General features: G+C 40.8%; 1 protein-coding gene across 3 annotated transcripts in view; it reads right to left on the reverse strand.

The window, feature by feature from the left end:
* Positions 1-207: 207 nt before the first annotated feature.
* Positions 208-13,101, reverse strand: part of LOC131165062 (uncharacterized) — a 35,338-nt gene continuing 22,444 nt past the window's right edge. Inside the window, exons 7-10 of one of the 3 annotated variants that reach the window (XR_009139399.1) lie at positions 7,710-7,844; positions 6,830-7,474; positions 6,292-6,360; positions 5,488-6,142 (exon numbers count right to left, since the gene is read on the reverse strand). Coding sequence is in view for 2 of the 3 variants with exons in the window: in XM_058122717.1 (XP_057978700.1) it covers positions 5,862-6,053; positions 7,710-7,844 (327 nt within the window). In the remaining variant the exon portion in view is untranslated. Of the gene's footprint in view, positions 590-5,487; positions 6,143-6,291; positions 6,361-6,829; positions 7,475-7,709; positions 7,845-13,101 lie in introns of those variants that run through there. The other 2 variants (XM_058122718.1, XM_058122717.1) reach the window with 2 other exon arrangements.

Here is a 13,101-nt window from a genome sequence, read left to right on the forward strand (position 1 = left end):
CAGAATAAACATCCTATGATGAAATTTACGAAAAATTATTGGTTATCTATTCTTTATTATGAACTTATGAAATATTTCACATTGTTACTTGCTTTATACTAAAAACATAATTTTTTGTATAATTAATTATAATTAACCTATTAAAACTAATATAGAAAAAAGCATTTCACAAACCTAAAATCTGAAATTAATATCTCAAACACAATATAATTTAAAAGTTGTCTCAATCATTATGGTTCTTATTAAAAGGACAACCTTTTTTTTAAGCATTCTCACAATCATTCTTATATTAAAAACATTCGGAAGTAACTTATTTTTTGAATACATTTTAATGATTTAGCAGGATGAAAACGGAAATTGAGAGTGGGGGGAGAGGAAATGGGAAGGAGAGGCACTGTGTACAAAAAAGTTTGAATGGGTGATGGGGTGCTTGCCATGTGATTATGAAATCATTTCAACATCATCATCATCATCATCTTCATCAGTATATTAAGGAAAGAGATGGGGTGCTTGCCATGTGATTATGACATCATTTCAACAACACAATCATCATCATCATCATCATCATCATCATCAGTATACTTGCAAACTGACCCACAACCACCCAAAGATTTGAACTATCAATAATCTTCTGTAGCTAGAAAATCTCATCATATGTAGACCATTAGAATATAATAATAATAATAATAATAATAATAAGATTGGTAGAGTATTTTTGATTTTTAATTTTTATTTCTCTAATTTTTAACTGTGATACCAAACGACCCTTAAGCAAATGCTTTTTATAATTTATTTCTTTACTATGCAGAAATAAAAAACATCAACAATATCAAACAGGGCCTTAGCCCTTACATGCCTACACATGTTTTACACATCAAAGAAAAAACTGAAAATATATATATATATATATATTGTTATGTAAATGGTGTTAAGTGTCACATACTTATATGGTACGGTATCTTTTTAAATAAAACAAAACACATCTCCCCTAAGAAACTATTTGATGCCATAGTGTCACGGTCCGCCTTTTTCACACCGTTGTGAAGGGCCGTGCGGCGCTAGCTAAAGCACTCTTGCTTAACTAGCCAGCCTTTTGTTTACCAACATTCATCCACGAAGCACTTTCATTAACATTCAATCAGATAGCAGCGGAAATAATAATCAATTCATGAAAGCCGTGGCAACCAAGCAGTAAATATTGAAGCAAACATAATTCATTGACAAATCCTCCGTTGACATGTTGTACTTAGCGAGGGAGGCAAGTAGGCTAAGTACGTTGACAATTGCTAGTGAGTTTTACAGTGATTGATGAACACTCACCCTCCCCCTAAAGAGCTTTTTAGGTCATTCTCACTCTAGCACTAGGAAACATCAAAGTAACCGAGGAGTCATACTGCCTTATTTGGCTTACAATGAAATAAATACTAGAAAATAACCCTACACTAGTATTTACATGATGGAAACCCATCCCAAACACACGAGATAAGCGGTCATAGGCAAGCATAATGCCCTGAACAAGCTTAGCCCGTGACATTCTCCCCCACTCATGCGGTCGACGTCCTCGTAGACTTTTGGCAATAGGTACACTTTAACTTTGTCCACGAATGGATTCAAATCTTCCGCAGAAATCCAGTTGATTTCTTTATCATCAAGGCACTTCCACTTCACTAGGAACTTCTGCCGCTTCTTCCTTGAGGATAGGAACTTTCTGTCTGCAAGGATCTCTTCAACATCATGTCTGTCAGGTTGCACTATCTTCAACTCTGCGCTGTTTGACTGACTTCTGCTCAAGTCGTTGGGGTTGGCGTTGAATGGCTTGAGGCAATTGACATGAAACTGCGGTCTTCTCTCCTGTTCTGCCCATTTCTTCATCTGCTTAGAAGCTTTCTCCAGATAGACTTGGGCAAAGTCTGCATTCTGTCTCCCTTCACTGGTGAAGATGTACGCCTTAGGACTCTTTCGTCTGTACGGCTCGCCCACTGTGTGAGGTAACAGCGACAGCTGGTCTATAACAAGCTCAATAGGGCTCTTGTTGGTAGTTGAGCGCCTTTGGGCGTTGCCACAGAACGGAGCCACATGAAGTAGTTGCACGCCATTCTTCTGATTGTCATTGACAAAATGGCACAAGTACTCATCTAGCAGCTCTCTGAATCTCTTCATCTGTCCGTCTGTCTGTCAGTGAGAACTCGAAGAGATGTCAAGATGTGACCTGAATATCCTGAAAAACTTTGTTAAGAAGTTGTCAGTGAACATTAAATCTTGGTCACAAATAATAACTTGGGGAAAACCCCAATGTTTCACAATAGTCACAGGGAACAATTGTGTCGTCTCTTCTGCCGAACAGTACTTTGGTGCGGCCCTGAAAGTACCATACTTCTTCCGCTCCCCCTTGTCTTGTTGGCAAGTGAGAAAAGTTTTGGTATAATCAACCACATTATCCCGCGTGTGCGGCCAATAATACCTTCCTAATAGTCCTGTTATTGGAGTCATTCTCCGCGAATACCCCTCAACGAACTTCCTGCAGTAACTAGTAAGGCCAAGAAAGGAACGCAACTCCTTCACTGTTGTGAGGATCTTCCGTTCTTGAATCATCCTTACCTTCTCCATACCCCTCCGGATACGACCTTGTTCAACCACTTGACCAAGGAATTTGTTGCTCCGCCGAGCGAAAGAGAAATTCTCCTTCTTCAAATTCAGACTGTTTCCCTTCAGCCTGTCGAACACCCTCCGTAGATGCTCTTCATGTTTCCTCTGAAACGACACCGATGCTCCCAACGGTGTTTTGGAAGGGCGAACACATCCCGCTTCCACTTCATCAAGCTGTTTCCCCAACTCTACTATCTCTCGAGGCGCAATCCGACATGGGCCTTTAGTAGGTGGTTTCACTCCTGATAACAACTCGATCTCTTGCTCCACAGTCCGTCGTGAAGGCAAATTTTGAGGCAGCTTATTCGGCAACACCTCCTTATCCTCATCCAACACCGCTTGGATGGTCATAGGCTCCAACTCTTGGCCTACTTCTTTGTCTACCACCACCGTGGCTAGACGTGTCTGCTCACCCTTACCCAATCCTTCATTGAGTTGTATGGCTCAAAGGGACTTCCCTTCGTCTCCTTTCGTTGCAACGACTTGCACCATGCACGAGTGATCTCCCATCAGACACAGGGAACCAGCCGAAGGCATCAGCACTGCTCTCGTCCCCATTAGGAACTTCATTCCTAGAATGACTGGATAGTCATCCAATGGCACCACTGTGAAATTCGCATGACCTTCCCACTGTCCAAGCTTTATAACCACTTGCTTAGCTACTCCCAGAGTAGGCTGAGCTACAGAGTTAACTGCTTTCACGCGTCCTGTATCCTTCTCTAAGGATAAGTTGAGTCTTCCTGCTTCCAACTGCGAAACAAAATTATGAGTAGCTCCCGTATCCACCATAGCACGAGTACTCTTCCCATTTATCCTCAAGTCCACAAACATTAACCCTTTTGCTCGTGTAACTTTCGGTGTTTTTGCCTGCTTTTCCAATGCGTTCACCAACCGCACTAAACCCACCCTCGGGGCATCATCCTCTTCCCCATCATCTTCCACTACCTGTTCTACAATGGAAGCCTGTAAGGCATTAAGTGATGCTTTGTGAGGGCACTCAAAAACTCTATGAGGACCTCGACACAAGAAACACTCAATTTTACTCTTCCCCTTTCCATTGGGTGTGTTGAACCCTTGAGATGACGAAGCTTCCTATGAGGTTGATGATTTAGAGTCGGCTCCCCCACTCTTGGATTTGCCATTCTTGAAAGACTTTCCACTGTTTCCCACTCCGCCAAACCTTTTGGACGAAGCGGTCTCATCACCAGCGTAGTCTGTCAAGCGCTCTGCAGCCGCTTGTGCGGTTGACAAGTCTTGAACCCTTTGCCTATGAAGTTCAGTTCTTGCCCACGGTTTCATCCCCTCAAGAAAATAGAACAACTTGTCCTTCTCCGACATATCCCGAATATCCAACATTAAAGCAGAAAATTGTTTCACATATTCACTGATTGACCTCGTATGCTTGAGATCTCTCAGTTTTCTCCTTGCATTATACTCAACGTTCTCAGGAAAGAATTGGGCCTTGAGCTCTCTCCTCAAGTCTGCCCAACTATCAATCACACAGTTTCCATTTTCAATTTCTCGGTACTTGGTACGCCACCACAGTTTGGCATCACCAACCAAGTACATGGTCGCAGTATCCACCTTTGCCTGTTCTGAGGCCATCCTCACAACGCGAAAGTACTGCTCCACATCAAACAAGAAGTTCTCTAACTCCTTGGCATCTCGGGCACCCCCATACGTCCTGGGTTCTAGCACCTTGGTCTTGCTAACTCTCGGAGTGTTGGAGTTCCCCATAGCAAGAACCATCCCATTTACCTTTGCATCCAGATCTGCCATCCGGGCTTGCAAAGTTTCCACAGTGTGGCGAAAGTCCTCTGACATGTCGCCTATCAAACCTGCTTGATGTTTTTGTGATCCCCTCACTTCATCAACAAGTTCTCTCATCTGGGCCACCTCCGCGGCCATAGTATTGGTTGTTTCCTCAACCTGTGCTTCCAGCACGCTGATCCTCTCAGCAGTGTTTGGTGCCATGGTCACTTACCAAAGCTTTCCAAACCCAACAACGAAAGCAATCGAATTCACGTAGCAACTCAACCTTGGGCTCTCACCAAGTGTCACCGACTTGGGCTCTGATACCAAATGTCACGGTCTGCCTTTTTCACACCGTTGTGAAGGGCCGTGCGGCGCTAGCTAAAGCACTCTTGCTTAACTAGTCAGCCTTTTGTTTACCAACATTCATCCACGAAGCACTTTCATTAACATTCAATCAGATAGCAGCAGAAATAATAATCAATTCATGAAAGTCGTGGCAACCAAGCAATAAATATTGAAGCAAACGTAATTCATTGACAAATCCTCCGTTGACATGTTGTACTTAGCGAGGGAGGCAAGTAGGCTAAGCACGTTGACAATTGCTAGTGAGTTTTACAATGATTGATGAACACTCACCCTCCCCCTAAAGAGCTTTCTAGGCCATTCTCACTCTAGCACTAGGAAACATCAAAGTGACCGAGGAGTCATACTGCCTTATTTGGCTTACAATGAAATAAATACTAGAAAATAACCCTACACTAGTATTTACATGATGGAAACACACGAGATAAGCGGTCATAGGCAAGCATAATGCCCTAAACAAGCTTAGCCCGTGACACATAGTCATGACTAATTTACAAAGTAGAAATGAAACAAATTGAGGGTGATCATAAAATGATAAATTATTTTATAATAAATACGTAAAAATATAAAAATCAACCTAATCCCTTTTCACTTGCGTCAAAGTTCCTCTAATGGGAAAGTTAGGAAGGAGCCTCATCACAAAGTAGATTAATAAATTAATAAATTTTTACGATAAATTGAATCAAACCCTCTCACCATCTTTAATATTCTCGACTCAAGATATCAATAATAATATGAAAACTATATTTAATGCTAATTATTATCATAATTTTTTCCAAGAATATTCTTAAAATAATAGGAACAATGTCACGAATAATAAAACCATTTTGACATTAACAGTTTGGAGTTTTGTCCCATTTTAATTTTATTATTTAATAAAATATTAAATAATACTTTGTTTGGGAAAAAAATTTTCATTTTAAGGCTTACGTAATCTCGCAGGATGGTCCTGCGAGATTTAAACGGTCAAGGGTAATCGTGTGTTGACGTGTGGCGGCCAAATCTCGCAGGATGGTCCCGCGAGATTTAAGAGATTTGCTTAAATCTTGCATGATGGACGTTTGCATGGATGTGTTTTTCCAACTCCCCCGACGCATTTAGTTTGTTACTGGCACAAATCGGACAAGATGAGCTCCCAGATTTGCAGATCCGCAGCAATCTGACGGCAGCTGTAAGCGATGAAGAGGTAGGATCGGAATGTCTCGCCGAGCTGGAAATGGCGATCTGTCTTCAACGTTGGAGAAGATGGTGGCGGTGGCAGCGGCAACGGCGAGGTCTAAACTCTGCAACTAAAAACAGTGCAAAAAAAAAAAAATGATTTCATCAATGTATATCTGGCTCAGGTGGAAATTTGGCAGGGGCAGGGGAGACCATTGATCTGCCAAAAATTAAGAAACAGCTGAGAGTTAGAAAGAGGAAGAAACTGGACTACATAATTGGTATTAAGGAGATCAAAATGGAGGCTGACTAAGGAGGTTGCTAAATTTCAGAGGAAAAATCCATTTACAGCAGCTGAAGAAGTATCACCTCTAAAAATCATATTCAGTTTGCTGCACACTTGATTGAATGTTTCCAATATAGCCTAAAACATTTCCCCTGCAATTGAAAATGCTTTGTTAGATAGAAATTGAGTACCATTTTGAGAAATTCTTTTGCAAAACTGATTTCAATGACTAAAAATAGTTTGGGAGTAGGTTCTTGAAAAATTTCTGGTTGAATTCTAGGTGTTCAGATTTATGGGATCAATACATAAAATCATTTGGTTGAATCACATGAGTGAAATCATTTTGTGAATACAACTTGGGCTAACTGCTGTAAATGTTATAGTAAAAAAATAATAATAATAATTTTGGATCTAACATTTGGTTTGCAGCTGAAAATTGATTTTGAGTTTGAAAACTAATTCAGTGGAAGATCATTTTAAGGTCAAAATCTGTTTAGGGTTTGGAAATCAAATTGAGTTTGAAAGCAAAAAATCAGAAGAATTAGAAGAGAAATTTAAAGAAGAAGAAGCAGAAATTAGAAGAAGAGGAAAAATTAGAACAAGAAGGAGAAGAGGGTGTACCTGTGCGGAAGAGTAGGCGATGGTGGTTGTGAGAGTTGCGATGGTGGCCATGACAGGTGACGGAGCCAGCAGCTGGCGGTGGTGGCCGCGACTAGCCCAGGGCAGCCAAAAGAATAAGCGATGGCAGCTTGGAATGTAGGCCACAATCCTCGCGGCCATGTGCGCGAGAGAGAGAGAGAGAGAGAGAGAGAGAGAGAGAGAGAGGGATGCTGTGACGAAGGCAGCTGGCCTTAGGCGGCATTAAACAGCGGTGCTGCTGAGATCAATGGTCTCCCCTGCCCCTGCCAAATGTCCTTGCAAATCTCGCAGGACCATCCTGCGAGATTTGACCACCACGCATCAGCACATGAATTCCCTCGCCATTTAAATCTCGCAGGATGGTCCTACGAGATTACATAAGTCTTAAAATGAGAATTTTTTTCCCAAACAAAGTATTATTTAATATTTTATTAAATAATAAAATTAAAATGGGAAAAAACTCACAGTTTGGCTACCTGCTAGACACACCAATCTCACTTAATGTGCAGCTTCGGTTTTAAAATAATGCACCACACAGACATAGGCTACTGAGTACTGACGTACCTTTTACTCTGTATGTTACTCCATTAACAGATAATTTTACACTTTTCCCATAGAAGAGAGAAACTGAAAAATGCAAACAATTAGTTCATTTTATAAAAATTAAATGAAGATATTATTACACATGCACCTAACATCTAGTGATGTCCAATGAAAATTAAGCAAAAATATCTTCGGCAATGAGTGATTTTTCACTATCTATATGATTATCACAAGGGGCTTGAACTTGCTCGTAGTTTAACTGTCTAGAAGCTTCATAAACAGCAATGCCAACACTCACAGATAAATTTAGACATCTTACGTAAGTTTCGACCATTGGAATACGAATGGTGCCTCCGCCAGTAGTTTCATTTGTGCAGTCGAGCAGTGCTTCAGGTGGCAGCCCACAAGTTTCCGAGCCAAATATAAGCCAGTCACCTCTTCTATAGGAGAAATCCTGCATTGCAAAAAAAAAATGATTTAAAGATATCGCCGTATGACCTGGAGGTCATGGGTTCAAGGCGTGGAAACAGCCTCTTGCAAAAATGCAAGGTAAGGCTGCGTATTATAGACCCATTGTGGTCCGCCCCTTCCCCTGACCCCGCATACGCGGGAGCTTTGTGCACCGGGCTGCCTTTCTACGCTAACAAAAGGATAGAAACCAGCCGCTCGCCTGTGTAATTATCAAGCTGCATCTCCCAATTAGCAAAATGTTTTTGTACCCAATTAGAAAAAGATTTTAAAAATAATTAAATGGGAAGCCTTAATCTTCTAAATATAGAGCCAACCAAAAGACCATCAGGATCATCCAATTAGATGGGAAGAGGATGGGAACTAATTCCCCCAATTCCTGCTAACAAGGTGTGTAAAAAGGATCCAAACCTACCCTCCCCACACCCAAAAAAGAATGCAACATTGGGATTCCACATCCAGAGACCAGTTTATTAACACGTCAAAGGGAAGAAACAAAAGCATTTTTTGAAGTTGAGGTCCCAGCCGAGGCTCCAAAACAGGAGGCATCAAAGAATATAAAATTGGCAATCAGTGCCTCCATTGAATCAATATGCCATCTTGCAGTCTACTTGAAAGCTCAACTGACTGGCCATCAGCCAGCTTATATAATGTTGGGAGTGTTGAACAGAACACAACACAGATACAGCAACACCTATAATATATAAGGTCCCCAATCTCCCATTTTCATCACCAATCCAAGCATCGCCACTATAGCTGACTTAGCCGCATGTCATTCTTTCTGGCGGCTCACAGCCCCGTCACCACAACCATTGACAAACACACAACCTGAATTAGTTAGATCGTGCAACCTTCACCATCCAGCAGTGTCTGTGGTCATGATTATTTTTGCTTCCAACCAGCCATAGCCACGTTGACTCTCACCTATCTCCAGCCAAACCCAAGACACAGCAGAAAGGAAGAAGAAAGAAGTGGTTCTGAACATGGAGACATGCGGAAGAGTTAGTGGAAAGTGTAGGTGGGAAAAGGGGTATTCTGGTGAGGGAGAAGTAAAACAATAGTAGAAAGAAAAGTTTAAAACAATAAAAAGGGAAAAGAATTTAGAAAATGGGAGGAAGAAAGATGAAGTCTCTGGATGTGGGGATACAAAAAACAAGGAAAAGGAAAGAAGAAAAATGGAAAGGGCAGAATGGGAGACCACATGATGGGGACGCAACATTGAAGAAAGGAAGACGTAAAAGAATTGAGTATGGCCTCGGTTCCTCTGTAGCATCATGCAGTGGCAGTACACTGGATATAATTCAAATGTGAACACAGGAAGAAAGAAAAAATATATGGCTTTGAACATGGGTAGGGCTGGAAGAATGATGTGTAACTGCATGTGAAGGTGTCAGGGATAATCCCCGACTCCTGAGATTACTCGAGTATTACTTTTACACACATAGATGGGCACATGCAACGTTGTTAAGTTTGGCTCCCGACAGGCTAGGTAAGACAGCTTCACGAGTTGTCGCAATGTCCCTAAATCCCAATTCACAAAACCAATGGGTGGTTACTAGGGTTTTCAAATAGTGAGGATATCATTAACTATTTGACTAGTAATACTGTAATACTGAGATTCCCACTCCAATCTGCTCTGTCAATCCCAAATCTAGGGCGCCAAAAGCTCAGACCCACCTGGCGAGCTCTGCCGTCTAGACGACTAGTCCATCATCTCTCCCTGGCTGTTCCTCTCTTTCCAACGTGACCCCTAGACTGACTTTGAGAGTCTATCTCCCTCGTCTCAAAGTTTACTCATCAGATCAGTCCCTCTCTCTCTAGTTTCAGCGCACTATTGCGACTTCCACTTGCCTCTCAAACCAGATCTGTCACTCGATTGCGACAGCGGGTGTTCGTCATCGCCAAACGGAGCTTAGCTCGACGAACAGAGCTGATCCTGTAGAAGGTTCCTCCCGTCCTCTACAGCACAGAGCTTGAAAGGAAGAGTGACGAAGTCACAAGGAAGCTTAGCTGATGTACCCAGACACCGTCTAGCACAGCCAAAACCGACGACCATCGAGCAAAGGTACGGATTTTCTTCCCTGGTTATTTCTTCTTCTTTCTCTCTTTGTTATTGCAATTAGGGATTTCACGATTTAACCTCAAAGTGTTTTCAAGCCCAAAACATTTTTCAACCAAAAAAAAAAAAATTCTAAAACCACAAACCAGATTTTCGATTTAACTATAAACCCAATTTTTTCGAATCACATTTTTTATAGTGCACACTTGGTTTTTCATCCTTGCCCTTCATGGGCGGCCCTCCGGTGACCCTTGTCGCCGGTGGGAACAAGAGGGCTATCAAGTCTAGGTCCCAGGTGGATGGGTTGGATACTGTACGGGATGGAAAGATGGTTGAGAAAGAAAACAGCACTGTGGGTGAGAGACGTACTTCAAAGACTTGTACCTCAATCCAAATTTCGGTTACCATTAAGGAAACCTGAGATCATCAATGGGGAATTAGGCTTCGTCTTTTCGGATGTTGAGATGGATAAAGCGACTGAGAATCTGAAGTTCGCACTTATTCTAAAATTATTATCGAAGAGACCGTCAATAGATGTGCTACGATTTCAGATTAGTAAGATGTGGGGTTTCAGTGAAGTTCCTATGATTAGCTTTATGGATGAATATCACGTAATGCTACACATGGAGAATGAGAAAGATTATTTACACACATGGGCGAGGGAGGGACAAGTTGTGACTAGTTGTTAGTTCCACTTGTTCAACTGGATGATTGATTTTGATGTCAAGAAAGAATCATCCATGGCTCCTAAATGGATCTTCCTACCGGGTTTGCCGCTGTTTTTGTATCGGTTGGATTGTCTGCAAATTCTTACAACAAGGTTTGGAAAGTTTCTTGGCACGGATAATGCCACACTATATAGAACTTGCGCTATGGGGGCGAGAATTTGTGTGGAAGTGGATTTGCAGGAGGAGCCAATTCGTGGCTTCCCATTGATGGTAGGTCAAAAACATCATGTCTGGCAGGAAGTGGTGTATGAGAAGCGGGATTTTTATTGCAAAAAGTGTTTCTGTCAGGGCCATACAGAGGTTGCTTGTAGGTGTATCAACGCGAAACCAATTAATAAAGAACGAGATGATGATTGAAAGGAAGAAAGGGGAAGTCAAAGCTTGGAAGGAAGTGGGAAGGAAGGACGAGTTTAAATGAAGGTGCAAGTAAAAATGAGGAGGTGGATCCTACCATTGTGTCTGATAATAAGGAGTTTGAAAAGGAGGTAAAGTTTGTTGCGAATAAAGGAAAACAGGTTTTAGACAAGGGTAGTCCTCACCTGGTCCTCATTGATGAGGGACTGTATGAGGGTGGGTCTTAAAAACTAAGGTGTAGTCCCAAAAAGGGGGGTGAATTGGGTTTTAAAAGTTTCTTTTAACTCTTTTTATGGATTCACAACTTATTGTAAGTTAAGTATTCAAACAAGGATGATTTGAATTACAATATATGTTAAAAATCAATATTTACTTTTAAAACTATAAAAATGAGTAAATCAGCTTGATCTTGCAGTAATATCAATTAACACCCAACCAATAAATTTATTCAATTAATACAAACCAATGATTCACAATGTAATGCTTTCAACTTTTGAATAATTCAATCCTCTCAACAAGATAACCAAAACAAAATTCACACTAAAGAATGAATTCAGCAAAGCTTCCAAGATTTAGCGATTGAGTAACTCAAAGTAGAGTTTGATAAAAGCCCTTTTTTAATTAAGCACAATTGAAAATTCTAGCACTCTTCCAAAACTCAAATTTTAAATAAACTTTCAATTAATGAGTCTTAGGTGTTAATCAATCAACGTACTCTCTTATGGTTTCCGCAAAAAGTATTGATCAACCAACATACTCCCGTTTGGTTTCCACAATCCCAAAGTCAAATTAATTTTTGGTTTATTTGATACCCAATCCACACAATTTATAGATTTGAAATTAACAACCACGCAGTAATATATGTGTAGAAAATTAAAGAGAGTTTAGGGAAAGAGAGTGAGACCAAGTTTTTCACAAGGTTCGGCTTATCCCCAGCCTACGTCCTCGCTTTAGGCAAGACCACTTAAGGATTTCACTATAGCATTCCTTTACGGGCGAAACAAACCGAGCAATACCCCACGATCGGTACAACGATTCACCCAACCTTGAACCGTCAAAAACTATAAGATGAACCAGAAACAATTTGGTGTACAATGACACTCAAAAGAGTAGATTAGTACAATTGAAATCTATATACTTCAATCAAAAACACAATATCGAAATATGAAGCTCAAGTATATATATCACTGGGGTTCTTTCTTAGGTTGAATAACTCAGTAAAAATGCAAAGACCCGTGAGCTTTTGTAAGAACCCGACCCGAGATAAGTGTATTAAATAAATAAGAAAAGAGAAAGAAAATTTAAAAGGTAAAAGTCAGCAGGGCTCATCGACGAGGCTTCCTTTCTCGTCGACAAGGCCTCTTGTTTAGCTCGGCCACAAGATTCAATAGCTCGTCAACGAGGAGATACCGAAAGATTTTGAAAAATTCTGAAATCTCAGGCTCATTGACGAGGCCACCTTGGCGTAGACGAACTTCCTTTTGTGGCCCGTTGACTAGGACGCCGTCTCATCAACGAGTCTGGCCAGGTCAACTTGCTTATAAATATCTTTAGCTTTGCTTAATGAAGAAGAAACCAAAAACCTCTCTCTCTCTAGAACTCGAATACTCTCTCTCTCTCTCTCTCTAGGATTTCAGGTCGTCAATTGCTAGAATTAACGATCCGACCTTGCTACGTGGATCAAAAGGATAATCTCTACGTTTATAGTGGATCAAAAATTCGTTTCAAGGATTTTCGAGTTTTGACCAAAAACCGAGGTAAGGCTCTGAATCTGTTTTCTCGGTAGATCTGTAGAGAATAGGATTGTAAGGAAGTATTGTTCTTCGTTGTTTAGGTTTTGGTAACTCGGTTCGCTGTTTTGGAGCCGTTGAGTTCGTGTTTTGGTTTTCGAGTTAAGGTAAGGGGATTCTATTTATATCAGTTATTTTTTAAATCGGAATCAGTAAACATGTAGTTTACGATTGTATGTGTGTTTTGGCTACTTATTTGGGAAAATCTATCGAGTAAAAATACGGGATTTTCGGTTTACAATTTGGGGGTTTCAGATATCATCTCTATTTTTATTGGAAAATCGTATGTTGTATAAAACTGTAGTAATGAGA

Source organism: Malania oleifera, chromosome 9 (assembly GCF_029873635.1).
Source record: "Malania oleifera isolate guangnan ecotype guangnan chromosome 9, ASM2987363v1, whole genome shotgun sequence".
NCBI lineage: Eukaryota > Viridiplantae > Streptophyta > Magnoliopsida > Santalales > Ximeniaceae > Malania > Malania oleifera.